This window comes from Neomonachus schauinslandi, chromosome 4 (genome assembly GCF_002201575.2).
Source record: "Neomonachus schauinslandi chromosome 4, ASM220157v2, whole genome shotgun sequence".
Taxonomy (NCBI): Eukaryota; Metazoa; Chordata; class Mammalia; order Carnivora; family Phocidae; genus Neomonachus; species Neomonachus schauinslandi.
The window spans coordinates 140,674,201-140,694,637 of record NC_058406.1 but is presented as its reverse complement, the minus strand read 5'-3'; the positions used below and the strand labels follow the sequence as shown (position 1 = coordinate 140,694,637).

General features: G+C 35.4%; 1 protein-coding gene across 1 annotated transcript in view; it reads right to left on the bottom strand.

Moving 5' to 3' along the window:
* Positions 1-20,437, bottom strand: part of CNBD1 (cyclic nucleotide binding domain containing 1) — a 328,386-nt gene that overhangs the window by 33,828 nt on the left and 274,121 nt on the right. Inside the window, exons 7-8 of the mRNA XM_021688390.1 lie at positions 11,925-12,062; positions 10,578-10,710 (exon numbers count right to left, since the gene is read on the bottom strand). Of these exons, the coding sequence (XP_021544065.1) occupies positions 10,578-10,710; positions 11,925-12,062 (271 nt within the window). The remainder of the gene's footprint in view (positions 1-10,577; positions 10,711-11,924; positions 12,063-20,437) is intronic.

The window sequence follows — 20,437 nt, the reverse complement described above, 5'->3', positions numbered from 1 at the left end:
GTGTGGTCATTACATCTATTTGCTTTTGAATCACAGTTATTACATTCTTCATTTTGGCCTGTTTGTTTTTTAGCTCTTTTATGTCTACAGTAAGGTTCTCCCTGATGTCTTCCATGCTCTTCTCAAGCCCAGCTAGTATCCTTATCACTATTGCTTTAAATTCTGGATCAGGCATATTTCTTACATCTGTTTCAATTAGATCTTTGGCCATTACCTTTTCTTGTTCTTTCTTTTGGGATGAATTCCTTCATCTTGGCATTTTGTCTAGGTCTCTGTCTTCTGTGTGGTAGAAAAACCTGTTATGTTTCCTGCTCCTGAGAGTAATAGTTTTATGAAGAAGAGGTTATATAGTGTCTATGGCTTAGTGCTTCAGGAAGTTTGTCTCTGGGTTGCTTGCTTGCTTGGAACAGTGCAACATACCTCTATTCCAGCCAAGCCTGCTGACTTTTAAAACTCCAAATTTCAGGGACCTGGTGTGGTAGGGACCTGTTCCGGTCCTCTGAAAAAGGGTCTCACCATGCTGGGACTGATACAGGTTTGACCCAGAAAGGCAGTCATGCCAGAGCACAGGGGCACAGGATTTGGAGCAAAGCAGGCTAAACAGCCAATGTCCAGGTTAGCTGCCCTCAGCAAGTGTCTCTGTGCCTATGCTAAGTGGCAGGGAGAGAAATGGTGCCTGCTAGTTTTGTCTGCCTTCTCCCCAGGAGTAGGGCAGCACCCTCAGGTCTCTATCCCAGCAAAGCCTGGGACCTCTAAAACTCCAGTCTTTGAGCTCCCCTGGCTGCAAAAACACAAAAATCAGCCCCTCTTGTTTTCCCAGCCAGTGGCTTTGTGGACATGTTCTTGTGCATATCTCTGTGTGCTCTACTCTCACTTGCCTTTCTCCAGGACCAGGGTTCCTTCCTCTCTGCAGCACCCGTGATCTGGTTCTCCTCCAAACCACATCTCCATGCTTCCTACCTTCCTCAATGTGGCTTCTTCTCTCCCTCTAGTTGTGCAGTTTGTTCTATCAGTCCTCAGATTGATTCCTTGGGTATTCAGAATGATTTAATAATTATCTAGCCATGTTCGAGGGATTCAGGCAAGCCTAGGGTCCTTCTATGATGCCACCACCTTAGCTCCCTCCCTCTAATTACTATTTCAACAGAAAGTCATTCCTACTTCTTTATTTCATCTTGTTAGACATATTCCAGATTTCACCATACACAAAAGGAATCCTTTGGTCTAATGCATGCTCTTTTCCTGAACAGACCTTTAGTAGAACTTTTGTTTGCTTTCATACTCTAATGAACTGGGCCTTAGAATTTGGAAGCAAGTAAAATGACCTCTTTTCTATTTTCACTTCTTTCCCTCTGTAAAATCTGTAACACCTCAAACATTAATTACGTAACTACGTGCACTATTCTGGTGTCTAACTTTGTTCATCTTATCTCTTCAAGTGTAAAAGAACTTCCTGAAAAGCATGAGATGTTCAAATATGATGAAAACTGTCAAACCCAAGATGGCAAGGACTTACTTATATCAATGCATTTCTGCAGGTGGAAGACCAGATGCATCACAGCATCCAACATAGATAGCTTCTTTATTTAGTATATTGCTTTAGGTTTTTATAAACCAAATTATAATTACAACTTATTTAGTTAGTTGTAAAAATAAATAATTATTATGGAATAGCTTCGATATACCAAAAAGTAAAAAAAAAAAAAAAGAAAAGTAAAGCAATCAATACTATCAAGTAACAAAGATTACTGTTAACAATTTAGTTATAAATAATAGTTACAGTACAGTTCAATAGTTAGCATTTAAAGTTATACTCTGAAATTTTTAGAGATACTTTGATTAAGGTGAATGGTATTTATAATTAGCATTTCTAGATTTAAATGTCCATATATTTGGTGTGTTTAGAAAAAAATTATTTTATGTATTTGGTTTGTAAAATGTGAGAAAATGGAATTGTGCCATTTTATTTTTTTGATGGAGGAAAATGCAGATTTACTTCTAAATGTCAAGAGACAGAATGCCAAAATTTAGTTGCCTTAATGAGGAAGATTATAATTTTTATAATGACAAAATAAAAGAGACACTAGTCGTGTGTGGGAAGTAGGAAGAAGTAGAGGAAAGTGTTCTATAAGGAGCTTCCGTATTGCCTGGGTTGCTCAAGAAAAGTTCTGTTTACTCATGAAAAAGTTGAATAGATGAGTGCTCTATTATTAAAAGATATTTAATTGTATCTTATCTATTTACAAAGGGTTTGAGTTAATTAAATAAACGCTTTATTTTAATTTAATTTCCATCTAGCAGCTGGATAATTATTTAAATGAGCAATTTTTTTTTTTACTTTACATAATTGTTTAAGATATTGTTCACCTTTATCATACTGTTATTACAATTAGAGGACTCGATTTGAAGTAAAAAAATGAAACTACATACTTCCTACAAAGCATGCTTGGATGTATTCTATGGATATTAATATATCTTTGTCAAATTGCAAAATCAATTGAGAACAAAATCAATGGTTTTATAGTACATAGTTGTATCAGTTTCCTGCAGTTACTGTAACAAATTGTCAAAACTAGGTGGCTTAAACTGTGAAGTTTATTTATTGGTAGTTCTAGAGACCTGATTTCTGAAATCAAGACGTCAGCAGGGCCCTGCTCCCTCCAAAGAATCACTAGGTGGGGCATCTATTTCTTCCCTTTTTTAGCTTCTGGTGGTTGCTGGCATGCCTTAACGTTCCTGGCCTGCTGGCTCATCACTCCAATCTATTCACATCACCTTCTCTTCTGCTTGTGTCTCAATAAAATCTCTCTTGCATCCTTCTTATAAAAATACACAGATGGCAGATAGGGCCCACCTGGTTAATCCAGAATAAGGTCTTCCTCTCAAGAGCCTTAAGGTTACCATATCTTTTGCCATATAAAGTAATATTCACAGGCTCTACGATTAGGAAGTGAATATATCTTTGCAGAGTCATTTTTTCTGCCTATCACAATAATAAAAGGCATAATCTAACTATAATATTTAAATTTGTATTTATCAAGCTGTTCCAATGCTTGCAATTTTTTCAAAGATAGATTATTATTTATTTATTTATTTATTTTAGAGAAAGAGAAAGAGAAAGATAGAGCATGGTGAGGAGAGGGTAAGGGAGAGAGAAAATCTTAAGCAGACATCCTTCTGAGTGCAGAACCTGATGGGGAGCTTGATCTCACAACCCTGAGATCATGACCTAAGCTGCAGTCAAGAGTAGATGGTTAACCAGCTGAGCCCCCACCGAGATGATTGCAATTTTTTAAACATAAGTGTTGTCTAACAAATAAGAACTTCTCAAACTGATATTTTCAAACAACAAGTATGTTTAGGTCTTAATAGCAATGTATTTTATTTCTATTGGCAAAGTTTTCAGAATTTTGCATGCAGACTCTAATAAACTTAAGACTTAGTTTTAAAGATCTCATGTACAGGGCATCTGGGTGGCTTGGTCATTAAGCGTCTGCCTTCAGCTCAGGTCATGATCCCAGTGTCCTGGGATTGAGCCCCACATCAGGCTCCCTGCTTGGTGAGCCTGCTTCTCCCTCTTCCTCAGCCTGCTGCTCCACCTGCTTGGGCTCTCTCTCTCTTTCAAATAAATAAGTCTTTAAAAAAAAATCTCATGTATGTGCATCCATAGCCACATGTTTTATATACTGACAAAAAATTAATTATGAAATGTGCTATCAAGTCATGAGGAAACAGCTTTAAAAAAAAAAAAGAAGTTTCATGGGAGAAAATTAAAGTTTCCTGAGTTGCAAAAGAAATTGTATATAGAAAGATCCAAATAGAAATACTGGATCATACTTAAATGATCTTGACAAATAAGTTTAGAAAATAAAGTAATAAAAGCACATAATCTGAATTTGTATCTGAAGATAATCAATATCACCATAAATCCTTTACTAGAAATAAAAATTAAAGATGAAGCTGAAAAATCAAGTGGCAAGGCTGTTAAGTAGACTTGGGAACGTTTACAGATGGCAACAACTAAAGGGCTTGAGTTGTAAGGACCAAAATGAAAGGGAAGGAAAAATGTGTTCTCTTACAAGTTAGGGAATAAGAACAAACATGCTACATAATAAGAACATAAATTACAAATATCTGTCAATGAAAACATGAGTTACAAATATCCACCCATAGCCAAACAAGTCACTGAGAAAGTTATGTTTAGTCTGAGTTCTGGAGTAGGATGAAAAGCAACTCTCTCATGAACAACCACAAATAATGGCTTGCACTCACAAAAGACTTGGGAGAGGGGATGGGGTGGTCTGTATTTAAACATCTCTGGGAAATATTAGGAAAGTTTTGTTCTAACTTTGAGGTGGTAGGTGAGAGCACAGGTTTATTTAAATTTATACTTGAGGATCCTGCCTGGCGTTTGTAATAGGAATTTAGGCTGACATACACAGATATACATACATCTATGCAGCAACAAAGTACTTTGGTTGAAATTAAAAATGAAACAAGGCATCCCATACAAAGTGCAGACTGCCAAAGGTACTAAGGAAGAGAAAAAATGTATTTGAAAAGGTCTATTCCATACAATACACTGAATAATTAAAATGCCTCTCACATTAATTCCAGAACAGGAACCTCCTCAGGAACCAGTGCTGGGGTAGAAAAATCTAAACCGTACTTGACAAATTGCTGAAAGCTCACTGTGAACAAATCTGAGTTTAAAATTCCAAAGGGACCCAGGATTCAGGAAATCCCACATTTTTGTGAGTTTTACCTTCTGAATCTCTACTAGGTTCCTACAGCAAATATGAGAGAAAAATTCCTCATGCTTCTGGCATGAAAGAGGCAAGGCACTCTGTTTTTAACAAGACCTGCCCTCAAGGGAAACTAGTAACCAGAGCCCAACCTAATGGGGTTTTATCAGAACCTAACTGACCTAGAGAAGGGAAGTACCTAACTTCAGCCCACTCTGACCATCCTGTTCTATCTAATGTGGGGGTGGGGGTGGGTGGAGAGGACTAGAAGTATAAGTGAAACTCCCATTCCAGAAGCATAAGCCCACTAAAAGACTGAGCCCTAGTCACAAGACTATAAAACACTTCTTCCCCTACACCTTATGACCATTTTACTAAAACCTATTTACAGCAGTTCTATTTACAAAGTACCTCAGGCCCACCTATCAAGAAAACTGTCAAGAGAATTAGAAGACAAAGCACAGATTGGGAGAAAATATTTGTAAAACACATATCTGAAAAAGCACTGTTCTCCAAAACACACAAAGAACTCTTAACAATAACAAAGTATCTGATTAAAAAATGGGCCAAGAGGGGCGCCTGGGTGGCTCAGTCGGTTAAGCGGCTGCCTTCAGCTCAGGTCATGATCCCAGGGTACTGGGATCGAGCCCCGCATAGGGCTCCCTGCTCGGCGGAGAGCCTGGTTCTCCCTCTCCCTCTGTCTGCCGCTCTGCCTACTTGTGCCCTCTCTCTCTCTGTTAAATAAATAAAAATCTTAAAAAAAAAAATGGGCCAAGACCCTAATAGACACCTCACCAAAGAACATGTATGGATTGGAAATAAACATGTGAACAGATGCTTCACTCAAATGTTATCAAGGAAATGCAAATTAAAACAACAATGAAATACCACTACAAATCTACCTGAGTGGCCAAAATTCAGAACACTGTCAACACCAAATGCTGACGTGGATGTGGAGTAACAGGAACACTCATTGATGATGGAAATGCAAAATAGTACAGCCACTTCAGAAGACAGTTTGGCAGTTTCTTACAAAACTAAACTTACTCTTAATACACTATCCAGGAATTGAGCTCCCTGACATTTACCCAAAGGAGTTGAAAACTTATGTCCATACAAAAATCTGCATAAGGATGTTTATTACAGCCTGGAAGCAACAAAAATGTCCTTCAGTAGGTGGATGGTTAAATAAACTGCGGTACATCCAGACAAGAGAATATTATTCAGCATTAAAAAGAAATGAGCTATTAAATCATGAAAAGACATGGAGAAACCTTAAATATATATTACTGAGTGAAAGAGAACATTCTAAAAAGGCTACATACTGTATGATTCCAATTCTGTGAGACTCTGGAAATAGCAAAACCATTTAAAAAAAAGAAACAACAAAAAGATAAATGATTGCCAGTGGTTAGGGATGGGGGAGGAATTGATGTATGAAGTGCAGAGGATTTTTAGGACAGTGAAATTACTTTGTATGATACTGTGATGGTGGCTAAATATCATTACACATTCATCCAACCCAGACAATGTCCAACATCAGGAGTGAGACCTAAAGTAAACTATGGGCTTTGGCTGATGATGTTTCAATGATAATGATGGTTTAATATAGGTTCATCACTTGTAACAAATGTACCAGTCTCAGGGAGCACACGAATAGTGGAAAATGGGTGGGCGCCTTAGTAGCTCAGTCAGTTAAGTGTCTGCCTTAAGCTCAGGTCGTGATCCCAGGGTCCTGGGATTGAGTCCAGCATCGGGCTCCCTGCTCAGCGGGGAGTCTACTTCTCCCTCTCCCTCTGCCCCTCCCCCCTGCTTGTGCTCACTCTCTCATAAATAAATAAAATCTTTAAAAAAAATAGTGGGAAATGCTACACAAAACAGGGGCAGGGGTATATGTGAAATATCTGTATGTTCTGCTCACTTTTGCGGTGACCCTAAAACTGCTCTAAACAAGCCTATTATGAAATCATTAAGTGAATTAATATATTACATTAGAAAATATCCAGTTGATACAAAAGCTACCCATAAAAAAGGAATGGAGGGAAAAAAAAATCAAGATCAATAGCACCTCTAAGCACAAACCTGGTTCTGCATGTTCAAGAGTGTGCACTGGGGCTAAAGAGTTTAAAACCCTACAGAATGATTTAATATGCAAGAGACTGAAGCCAAAGTAATACTGGAATTTAGAGCCCAGAACTTCACCCTTATGTCAGACAGAGGTTCAAAGTGCATATTCTGTGTCTGAAACTCTCCACTTTTGGTTTAGGAAGACTAGATATTTTTTTACTATTCTTATATTGGCCTATTTAATCTTTCAGAACTAAATTGGTTACTACTTTTTTTAAGTGTCTCTAGTTATTGTTTGCTATGTCATATCATGCCTGGAAAAGACAGAGCATAATGATATACACAGGGTAACAATAAAATGTACCTAAGTAGTTCACTGATGCCAAGTTAACATTTTTTTCTTATATACAATAACCACAGAAACAAGCTGATTAGTGAGAAAAGCTGCTGGTTGTCTTTTTCCAGCCAGTCAAACTTTGAAAAAAATAACACCTGGGAAGATTTTAATTGGTGTGATATGAACTGGACACACCCAAATTACTAGCAGCATTGTACACATCTGTTACAGTCAGGATCCTTTGGCATGTGAAGCAAAAGTAAGAAGACTTAGGAAGTTAACAAAGGAAATAGAGCCAGAAATAAGCTTTACTTATTTCATAGATTGCCAAGATTAATCCTAAATTCTATCAAGCTTTTGAATAATTAACTAAATCTCTCTGAAACTTCATCCAATATACATTCCTAAAAGAAGATCAAAACACACATAATTATGCTTTATAAATCATACTAGTGCTAATTTTAAACCAAGATAATAAAAGTATAATTTGAGCTAGAGTCTCTACATTTTCTGATAACAATTCAAAATAAATCTTGAGTAAAGTCGAGAAGTATTACATCTAATGCTTCTCTTTGATATATCAAGTTTGTCACTGCCATATAAGAAAATTTGATAAGGCTGACAGAACTTATTCTTCACGCAGGTATGTTTATTTATAAGAACCACAGTATTTCAGGACTGAAAGAGGCTTTGAAGATCATTTACTGTAATTGTCATTCTTCTCTAAGGAGGACAAATGATTTTTAAAACTGTATAAATGTAAGCACCACATATTTTTATTTGGGAATCAGTGGGAAAATAATGCCACTTTTGACTTATTCAATATAATCACAGACTGTCCAATGCAATAGATAGATTCCACCATTATTTTTAAAGACATGTACTAAAAAGAACTTGAACCCAGCATTAGTCTAAGAAAGTGCAAGTCAGTACTACCTTAATTCTGATGCTAAATTTAAATATTTTAGGTTGATATTTTAGATTGAGACACATAATAGTCATCATTAGTAATCAAATACATTAAAAGCTCATAATTATTCCCCTTTTTAAAATTCCATATTCTTTTGGCTCACATACATAATTGAAAATATATTTTTTTAAGATTTTATTTATTCATTTGACAGAGAAAAACACAGCGAGAGAGGGAACACAAGCAGGGGGAGTGGGAGAGGGAGAAGCAGGCTTCCCGCTGAGCAGGGAGCCTGATGTGGGGGACCCTGGGATCATGACCTGAGCCGAAGGCAGACGCTTAACGACTAAGCCACCCAGGCGCCCCCATAATTGAAAGTATCTTTGATTTTAGTTTCTTTCCTCCTTTTTATTTTATTTATTTTTTAAAATATTTTATTTATTTATTTGAGAGAGCCGGAGAGAAAGAGCACAAGCAGGGAGAGGATCAGAGGGAGAAGGACAACCAGACTCCACCCTGAGCACAGAGCATGACCCTGAGATCATGACCTCAGCTGAAATCAAGAGTCTGATGCTTAACTGACTGAGCCACCCAGGTGCCCCCTTTCCTCCTTTTTAATAACCTAAAAAATATTAATGTTCTTATAGATAGGCAAGACGGAGACATTATTTTTTATACAAAATAGCCCTGGAAATGAGGCGTGGACCAAAATGTGATATTTCTGATACAAAAGGAGGAACCCATGATAAATCAAAATATCCATATTTAAAAAAAATGTTTCTATACAATAAATATGCTGAATTTAGGAATGTTCAATTCCTAATTTTTCCTAAGTCAGTTTACTACTTGCTTTCTTAAATGTACTATTGGCCAAAAGTAGCATTTATAACTCATTAGAAAAAATGTTTCATGAACAAAAATATACCTAAAATTCAATTTTTGCAAGCAAGAAAAAATATATATATTTGGCTAAATACGGATTAAACACTGTATTTTTAAAAAGTGATGAATAAAATATAAAAATAAGCACTGGAAAGAAATTTGGAACAAATTTAGTAAAGGGCTATAATCTCACCAAATTTAAGAAGTTTATTAGAGAATCTCAGTATTTGAAGCATAACTTTGTCTCTAATGATATTTACTTTTCTTCTAATAAAAGAACTTTCTGAATTGGTTCTATGCTACACCTCACTTTTCTATTACACAGTGACTCCCTCAAAGGATATCTTAGCCAGATTTTTCTTCACCGTATTTTTATTAACAGTCACATTAAGGACTTTGCAACTCAGACTCATTCTTTTTAGAATTTTAACTTTCCATTTAATTCAGAAATGTTCTCTTCCTGGCAACATATCCCTCACTATATTTATGGCTCTGTAGGCTTGAAATGCAAGTATTTCTCTCAAACACTACCTCTTCTATTATAATCCACTGTTTCACTAAGAGAAAAGCCAGGCAAAGCTGCAAACCTCTCTCTGTTGTTTGTGACTCTCTCTTGTAGGGCAGTAGGGATTCCTTACTGAAGGAGATCTAAAGCTGCTCTGACCCACCTACCACAGTTCCTTTTGTGTGGGTGTCTTAGTCAGTTTGGGCTGCCATAACAAATATCATAGTCCGGATGGCCCAGACAACAAGCATTTATTTTTCAGTTTGGGATGCTGGGAAGTCCAACATCAAGGTGCCAACAGATTCAATGTCTGGTAAGATCCCTCTTTCCTGTTTGCAGAAAGCTGCCTCCTTGTATCCTCATATGGCAGAGAGAGAGAGATCATCTCTCTCATGTTTTTTCTTATAAAGGCACTAATCCTACTCATGAGGGCTCCACTTTAGTGACTTAATCACCTCTCAAAGGTCCCACTTCCAAATAGCAACACATTGGGGATTAGGGCTTCAATATATGGATTTTGTGGGACACAAACATTCAGTCCATAACAGCTGACATCTCTTACTTAATGGGTTCTCAGAGACAGAAACAATTGTACAAAATGATGTAATGTCACCTACACTTTTTGTGTACACGTAAGCAGAAAATCCACACATCCCTGCCATGCTGAATATTGGAAATGTTGGCAGCTTCACTGTTGCTACCCCTTATCTCAGCCTCACCTTTCCTCTATATTTTCCACTGATAATGTGTACTACAAGTAAAAAGAAGCAAACTTGCTTCTTAAGTAGGTATTCAATCAGGAGAACAGGACAAATGAATGTAACTTCTCACTGCATTTCTCCTTTTGGTCCTTACATTGACTGTCAGAGTCGGGCAATAAGGGTAGGGCCATGAGGAAATACAGAGAGATATGAGTAAGGCCAGTTCTGAGATCACTCTTTAAGCCATTACAGAACTATTTTTTAATAAAAAACAGGCAATAGTCTAAATGTCCAGTTAAAAGGATACATTAAGAAGTTAGAGAAACACTCATTTGAAGAAATATTATATAAAACATTAAAACGATGAAAAATTACAAATTCCAATACTATGTTATGTAAAGAAAAAGATCCCAAATTGCATTAAACTCACCATGACCTGGAGGAAATTTTTTCCATTTAATGAGTGCAACTAGCTCATATATGGATAAAGTGGGCCACTCTTCGTAATATGGACATTTACGAATTAATTCCACCTTTTCTTTATTTTCAAGTTTTATTTTTTCCTGAAAAAAGTCATTAAAAAAGAACGGGAAATGTATAGCACAGATAGATAAATGGCAGTAACAGAAAAATAAAAGTTATATGAGTGTAAATTGTATAAAATACATTTGAATTTTATAGGAGCATCATTCTATGGTCACATAACCATATTGAAATTTTAGTCTTCAGATTTGCTACTAAAATTATATTTTCCCACCTTTCATAATATTTTTAGACTTCCATAAATGTTCTAGCATTTTTAAGAAATCCTGTCATAGTCAAGACCAATCTCAAAAGTTGTACTTAATAATACTGAATCATTGATACTTATATTTTGAAAATAAAACATACAGAACAATTTTTTTTTTTAAGCTAGCCACTCTGAAATCAGGGATATGGAAGGAAGTTGAATTCTGAGCAAGTCATCTGTACCACTGACACTGAGACCATTGTATCAAAAGAAACCCTCACTATTATTAGAGAGCTAAATCAAAAAGATGGTTGTCTCCTCATCTCCCTCCAACCTGAGCACACAACTGGAGGTGATGCCAGTGCCCTGTTGCCCCTGCACCAGACTTAGATCCTATCAAGAAAAGCTGGCAGAGCAAGACAATGAGGGTCTTTCAGTGCAGTCAGTTACAAAAACTTCCTCTGTCATCAGGGGAGGAGAAATCAAAAAGAGGGAAAATTTTGGAGAGTAAATTGGTAAACTTGAAGTAAGTAAGTTATCTTAATGTAGCAGAATTAGGGGGTCAGAACTAAGTTGTGATCACCTATTCATGCAACTCTGGGTTTTTAATATCTATTAAAACAATGAAATAGCATACCAGTCACTCCCAAGTATTTTTTTTCCTCAGGTGGACTGTACAGATTTAGAGATCTCTCTGTATGATTGTCTGGTATCCCTAACACATGACATGCCTTTGACACCCAAAACTTATGTTTGTTGCATGAATACATGAATAAGTGAATGTATAAATGAATGGATTTGAAATTCATGAAAAACCCAAAGTGCTAAAAATATACATAAAATATATCCATAGAGACCTTTCTTTCCACTTCAACTACCCATCACCATCAGCAGCTTAAATAATGTTCATCAAATAGACCACATTTTTATGTCTCCAAGTTAAGTTATATTTAAAAATTACAAAGATACGGACATCTGTCTAGAGGCAAAACTTAGCTTGAATTTACACAAATATTGTGTTAATATATAGATTAGATATGGTCGTACCAATTTTAACCTTGCATAATCCTTTGCAGGGATTTTAAGAATTTCACAATCTTCTTCTGTGATCACCGAATGCTCCTTTGTTTCTGATTTGGTCTGAGCTGCAACTTCCAGGGTTCCAAAGGTACTCCATTGTCGAAGCTGTAAAAAATATGGAGGTAACTTAAACTTCATTATCACTCATCAACATAAAAATACCAGTGATGGTGATGGAAACAGCCTGGAAGAGTCTGACCTGATGGCAGGTCAAACTCCAAGTCTGTGAAAGAAGGGGATCTAAACAGTCTTGCAAGGATGTCATACTTCTGTCCAACGTTACCCTCCCAAAGCAAGAAAAAGTTTCCATTTTTTCACTAGCATGAAAGAAATAACTTATAAGAAGAGATCTTCTGTTTTATCCACTGATTCATTTTAAGTACCTAGAATAATGCTTGGAACATAGTAGCCATTCAATAAATATTTGGTAGTAATAATGAAAATGAATATAGTGTTATGCAGTATATAAATTACAAACATATATATGCTTGTGTATACACACACACACACACACACAGGGTCTCCTAATTTAATATGTAAAAGATAAATATTTAGCATCCCCCAAATGTTACACTAGAATGTGTATTGTAAATTATTATGATATAATATGAATATATATAGCTACATAGAGGATCTATATTCATATATCATAGATAATATGTATCTATGAAATTGAGAAGTTTCTTAGGGAAAACATCAGGTCTATATGGCTAAGATGATATGAGAGGACCTCCGCGCTTCCATTTCAAATCTATAGAAAGGCTAAATTGTTTTCTTTTTAGATGAATGGATAGCTGAGCTTGAATCTGCAAGTCCAGAAATAAAGAGGAATTTTAAACAGTCACTGAAACTGAAGTGGTTCACGGTGATATCAAACTAGGATAAAGGCCTAAGGGGTTGAGTTCTGGGGTTCATCATACATGTGGGAATAGGAGATGAGACCCAGGACCACGCAAAGCGAGGAACTGGAATTGAGCTCTCGTGCCTAAAGCCTAGAACCTTGGAGGATCACCTGTATGTGAAATGGAGGCAACAAAAACTCATCCCACTAGTCTAGCTGGGGAACTGGGTACAGTTGTCACAATATCAGGATCCTAGGTCTATAACTTGTGTAGGTGAAGAATAAACATTTACACATAGTACAGGACTCAAAGCTTAAAAATTACTGTACAGTCTGGTACACAACTAATAAAACACCTAGGATCCAGGAAAGTGCAAATTTTTTTTTTAAAGACTTTTATCCATCTATTTGTCGGGTGGGGGGAGGGAGAAGAGCACAAGCAAAGGGAGTGGCAGCCAGAGAGAGAAGCAGGCTCGCCGCTGAGCAAGGAGCCCCACAAGGGACTCGATCCCAGGACTCCGAACCCCGGGACCACGACCCCAACAGAAGGCAGACCCCCAACCGACCAAGCCACCCAGGCATCCCCAGGAAAGTGCAAATTTAAAGCCTTATGTATGAACTGCGGATAAAAGGAACTCACATAGGGAGCAATCCCTATTAATAACAAAATCACAATAAAAAATTACAAGCCTCACAAGTGACAAAACTCCTATGAGGGTAACTCAACAAAGAACTAAAAAAAAAAAAAAAAGAACATCCTAAAAGAAGCTATATACAATTAATATATTAGATCATATTGCATTTACATTTTGCTAAATAACAAAGTTAAACTTTTATAAGTAAAAAAACAGTTATAAAAAACTCAATGGACACATTAATTAAAATTTAAGAAATAATTCACAAAATGGATAAAACATGAGAAAAGCTTTCAGAATAAAACATAAAATATAGAAGGAATTTAAAATAAGACTTTAAGAGATATAGAAGAGGGCGCCTGGGTGGCTCAGTTGGTTGGGCGACTGCCTTCGGCTCAGGTCATGATCCCAGGGTCCTGGGATCGAGTCCCACGTTGGGCTCCCGGCTCAGCAGGAGGCCTGCTTCTCCCTCTCCCACTCCCCCTGCTTGTGTTCCTGCTCTTGCTTGTCTCTGTCTCTGTCAAATAAATAAATAAAATCTTTAAAAAAAAAAGAGAGATATAGAAGATAGATGAAGAGCATTCAGCATGTATCTACTAGGATTTCCAGAAGAAACCAAAAATAATGGGAGAGGAGTAATTATCACATCAGTGATAATGGCACCAAATTTTCCAGAATAGGGAAGAGGTGAGTCTTGAAATGAAGGAATTAATACAAAACCTAGATATATATTTGTATTTTGTGTTCCTGCTCAGGTTTTGGTGTACTCTATTTATCTTTCTCCTCCAGGTCCTCCTTCATCATCTTGTTAGCGATCAGTAAATTCAAGCAGATATTTTCTACATATATTTTTCCAGATTTTCTAATTGTATTTAGGATAAGACTTGGTTTGTATTACCTAATAAACCATTATGAAAGCAGAAGTCCTCCACAACTTTGAATAATATTCTTAAGGCTTTCTTTCTTGATGTATTAATGATATCATCAAACTGCCTAATGTTATTAGGAAAGTATTACATTTCCAATATCCTTTACATACTCTATATATGTAAACATTGTTGTAAAACTGAATTACTATATAACTGAATTATTTAAATTATTAATATTTATATTTCCATTCTGTTCTATAACTATGGTCATCTTCAAAGTGCTCAGAAAAAAATAACTTTCAAACTAGAATTCTACATTTACTTAAAATAGGAATATGGAATGAGGAAAAACAAGCATCAAGTTAATTTTTGACATCATGTGAAACAAATTCCTCAAAAAGTTGAAAATAGAGCTGCCCTACAACCCAGCAATTGCACTACTGGGTATTTACCCCAAAGATACAAATGTAGTGATCCGAAGGGGTACGTGCACCCCAATGTTTATAGCAGCAATGTCCACAATAGCCAAACTATGGAAAGAGCCAAGATGTCCATCAACAGATGAATGGATAAAGAAGATGTGGTATATATATACAATGGAATATTATGCAGCCATCAAAAGGAATGAGATCTTGCCATTTGCAACGACATGGATGGAACTGGAGGGTATTATGCTGAGCGAAATAAGTCAATCAGAAAAAGACATGTATCATATGATCTCACTGATATGAGGAATTCTTAATCTCAGGAAACAAACTGAGGGTTGCTGGACTGGTGGGGGGTGGGAGGGATGGGGTGTCTGGGTGTTGGACATTGGGGAGGGTATGTGCTATGGTGAGTGCTGTGAATTGTGTAAGACTGTTGAATCACAGACCTGTACCTCTGAAACAAATAATACATTATATGTTAAAAAAAAAAGAAGATAGTAGGAAGGGAAAAATGAAAGGGGGGAAATAGGAGGGAGAGATGAACCATGAGAGACTATGGACTCTGAGAAACAAACTGAGGGTTCTAGAGAGGCGGGGCTGAGGGGATGGGTTACCCTGGTGATGGGTATTAAAGAGGGCACGTACTGATTGGAGCACTGGGTGTTACACGCAAACAATGAATCATGGAACACTACATCAAAAACTAATGATGTAATGTATGGTGATTAACATAACATAATAAAATTTAAAAATGTAAAAAAAAATTAAGAATTAAGCACAGTAAAGGATTAATGACAATACTTCATAATAAAATAGAACAATTATAATGATATACTGTAATAAAATATCTCTCAAAATAAAAAAAAAGAAGAATTTTAGTTAGAACAATACTGAATACAAAGAGGAGTACAAAACACTTCATAATGGTAAATGTAAATAAAATTTATTGGCACATAATATTTTTAAAATAACTAATATGGGGTTACTTTAAAATAACATAGATTTAAAATACTTTTACAACAGTAACTCCAAAGAGCAGGAAGACAAAAAATAGTAGTATTGAGAATCTTTATACTTTGGGACTAGGAAATAAAAAAGATTATATAGCTTTTCTTAGTTAAAATTGCAAATTTAACAGTATAGAAATTGGACCTTTATGGATGGAAAAAGAAAATAAACATAATGACACAAAAATAAAGTGATGAAATTTACTATATCCCTAAAATATCTAACACCTATAATTTGATCTAAATAGGAGTAACAAAAACAAATAATTAGAGAAAATGACAAATTATTGAAAAATAATTTCCAGAAGAGAACAACTAAATAAACCACATACAAAAGAAACATTCTCAACCCTACTAGTAGACAGAGAAATGTTTATTCATCTATCAGATTGAAAATATTGAAGTATTCTACCCTATGAGACTGGGGCAATACTTTCGTGCATAACTCAAAAATATAAAATCCTTTTAAAATGGGAAATAATCTGGCAGTATTTACTAAAATAAACAAAGAATGTATGAAATGCTTTATCCAGACACCCGTCTCCTAGGATCTACCTTATAGGAAAAAATGCATTCTTAAGTATATATTTACAAGAAGTTTAATGCTGCACATTTTAATAACTCCCACCTGGAATCTTCTTTAATGGTCATCAGTTAATGAGTGTGTATGCATGTGTGTGTCTAAATTTTTACATACTGTATAAAATTAGTGCATCTATGTATCTTATCCTTTAAGAATTCTTATAATAAAAAAAATCAGATAAAAATATATGTTGAAAATGTTTATAAACTGAACAGTTACAAAAACAATAATCTGTATAAGTTTATACAATTGTTCATATGCTTATGTGAGCTCAAAGAAAGTTGTGCAAGTGTGAACACCAGCCTATTCAGGGGAGAGGTGGAGCTAAAATGACAAAAGATGTATTACCTTTTCCTTAAAACTTATATTTTCTTTCAGTTACAACACTGAGTATGTATTAAATTTTAAGTTTTGGGCATTTTAAAAGACATTTAAAATGCAGATTCAAAACAACATGCTGTGTTATTCTCCATACCTGTGTTATCTCTCTTGATATCTTTACTGATATATGGAATATCTTAAATGATATATATTAGAAGTGTATAGTTATCTCTGAATGATGAAAGTGAGTAACTGTCATTGTCTATAACTCTCTGTATTTTCTGAAATTTTCAATAATATAGCAATTTTGAAATCTGGCAACATTTCAAAGCTATTTAAATTATGTACAAGTCAATCTTTCTCAATTTGGGGGGAAACATTCATTAAAGCTAAGTAGATAATCCTATTTTGCTGGAGGTGGTTGTTGGAAGTACATAAAAGGAGCCATTTCTCTCACTTCTAAATTCTCATGTTTTTTTACTGAAAAATAAATTGATAATTCCCTTTATTGGGAAATGATATTTCTTTTAAAAAAGATTTTATTTATTTATTTGACACAGAGAGAGAGCATGAGCAAGGGGGAGGTGCAAGGGGAGAGGGAGAGGGAGATGGAGGCTCCCCACCCAGCAGGGAGCCTGATGTGGGACTTGATCCCAGGACCCCAAGATCTTGACCTGAGCAGAAGCAGACACTTAACCGAGCCACCAGGCACCCTGGAAATGATGCATTCCCATGATTAAAAATTGTTACACTTTGCTAATAATACATGAGCCAAACATTTGTTTCTGAATAATAAGAGTTGGTAAATCATTAAGATTTCTTTTGAGTAAAAACATTGTTGAGATTTGTTTCAAACAGCATTTTACTGTTTCTGAAAAACAGTAGACTTTTACAGGTAGAATTTTGTTCTTCCTGTATTATTTTTCCAATGCTTCTAGCTTTCAGGCTTTTACACATTAAACAAGATCAATAAATAAAATTAGAATTGCTATTTTTAAACCAAGGAAAGGTCCTATTTTTAATCCTCTGGAATATTTTTTTTCCCCTAAAGGTCTGAAGAGTCAGACAGAAAATACAAAGCCTCTCTAGATCAGGGGTTCATAACCTTGGTCCAACGAGGGACTTTTAGAAGATTCTTGAACTACTAATGTCTCATGACAGTTTGTGGTTATTTGTAAATTTCTGTTTTTTCCTTGAATGGCTTTCTATAGCTTTCATTAGATTCTCAAAGGTGTCTATGTCTCAGAAAAAAATTACATTTCCCTATTATTTAAATGGCTTATTTAGAAAGTACATCTCATAACCAAATAATGTTGTACAACAAGAAAGTGATATGAAAATGCTGCATTTTATAATCTCTCATATACTTATGGAGGATTTGGGCCATATTAAGGGTATACTGTGATATCTAAAAGGTAGAAGCAGGAACCAACCTAATGTGAGGATAGTCTGATTGGGACCACTCAACCCACTGGCTGAGAGACTGGCCTGCCTGCTTAAATTCCCTGAATACATTCATTCCAAACCCATATGCTGAGCCAAAGAGGAAGACATTTGCAGTCTGTAGGAAAAGAATTGATATTTGAAGATTACATGAATAACTATGCAGTCTTTAAGTAAAACCCACAACTCAAGTCAATTTGTAGATTTGGTCAATAAAGTCCTCTTTAAAAGTTGACTAAATAAAGCTTCCTATTATGTCCCTCATGCATTTTGGCAAGAAGGGTCTAGATATCATAAAGGATCAGAAAGGTAGAGGAAAAAATTCTCTTTATTTTCTTCAAAACAGAGTGGTTTCTTCAAGCATTCTCAGGGCATTCCTACCTCCTCAATCATTCACATGAAACACTTGTCTTAAATACCTCACACACTGACTGTTGATTTGAATTCTACCCAAAGCTTAAAAACCAGTTTAGTCCCTAATTCTTTTCTAAAGCTCCCTGGGTAACCCAAGTTACCCCTCTTATTTCTAATAAATTAAGTACTCTATTTTTTTGTTCTATAACATGGAATGCTCTCATAAGTAAGGGCACTCTACAAATATCAAAAATATATTACTCTCTTAAAACTTTGAGGATAAAGAAATGTGTTTCCTTCCCTCTAATATAGAAAGATTTTCAGCAGCAAAGGAGCCTGGGTTGAATAATCATCATTTGGTGCCATGTTAAGACCAGTACAATTATAATCAAATATCCTTAAATTTTAAAAGTTCAGTTGTAAAACATTAACTGATCTGTAAATCATTAACTGATCTATCTGTAACATGTAAATGTTAAACTTGGTATATGGAGTTTATCTGATGCTTGCTTAATTCCACTGTGGTTCTAGGACATAATCATTTGAAATTTGTTGAGACTCAGTTTATGCCCTAGCACCAAATCAATTTTAAAAATGTTCCATGTGCTCTTAAAGGAATACACATTCTGCAATTGTTGTTTGCAATGTTGAATACAGGTCTAGTAGATCAAGTTTGTTAATTATGTTGTTCAGATATATTTCCACTGACAACTTTTTTTTTTGATCTGGTTCCTTATCAGTTACTCAGTGATACCTATTAAAATTACCCTCTATAGTTGTGGGCTTCTTTACTTCTCTTCCCTCTTCCTTCCTTCCTTCCTTCCCTCCTTCCTCCCTCCCTCCCTCTCTCTTTCTTTTTTTAATTCTTTCTTTCTATTTCTTCTTTTTTTTCTATCAATGTTCACTTTATATATTTTGAGGTAATAATTTTTCATGCATGCAAATTTCACACTAATTATGAAATATCCCTTTTACCTTTAATAATGTTCTTGCAATAAAGTCTACTTTGCCTACTATCAGTAGAACTACACCAGCTTTCTTTGGGTTAGTGTAATCTGGTTTATCATCTTCCATTATTTTACTTTGCAACTTCCTGTATTTGTAATAAGGTGTGTCAGCATATAGGAGTTATTTTGTCTACTCTGACAATCTTTGTTTATTAATTAAAATACTTAGTCTGTTTACATTTAATGTAATTACAGATATATTTAGGTTTAAATTTGCCATCTGAATATTTGCTATTTGTCTATTTTTCTATTTTTCATGTGTCATTTAATTCTTTTTATTCAGTGCTGAACACTGAGTATGAAAAACTGTTATTGCTGTAGATATCATCTTTCTCTAAGATGCTTTAGTTTTCTACTGACAGTTAAGTAGGGAATGTAGAAGCAGATTAACATGATCCAATCAAGAATTGAGGTATTTGAAGCTGGTTTTAGTTCTGGGTTTCTACTGATAGACTAACATGTTTATCAGAACTTCTTATCCTTACTAGACATAGAACTCTTAATTGCTACCTGTCAAATGCTATGAGACTGATGACAGTTCTTCTTGTTAGATTTGTAGCTGTGATGGTTAATTTTATGTGTCAACTTGACTGGGTCATGGAGTACCCAGATAAATTGGTCAAATATTATTCTGGGTGTTTTTGGATGAGTTGAACATTTAAATTAGTACACAGAAAAAAGAAGATTGCTTTCTATACTGTGGCAAGCCTCATCCAATCAGCTGAAGGATTAGATTAGATTAGAACAAAAGACTGATCTACAACCAAATAAGTAAGAATTTAGGAAATTCTCTACCAGTGGCCTTCAAGCTAATCTCACTAGACATCAATGATTCCTGGTTTTACAGCATCTTCCAGACTTCAGATTCAAACTGGATATTGGTTTGGCAGATTCTGGATTTGCCAGTCTCCATAACTGCCTGAGCCAACTCCTTATTATCTTTCTATCTATCTATCTATCTATCTATCTATCTATCTATCTATCTATCTATC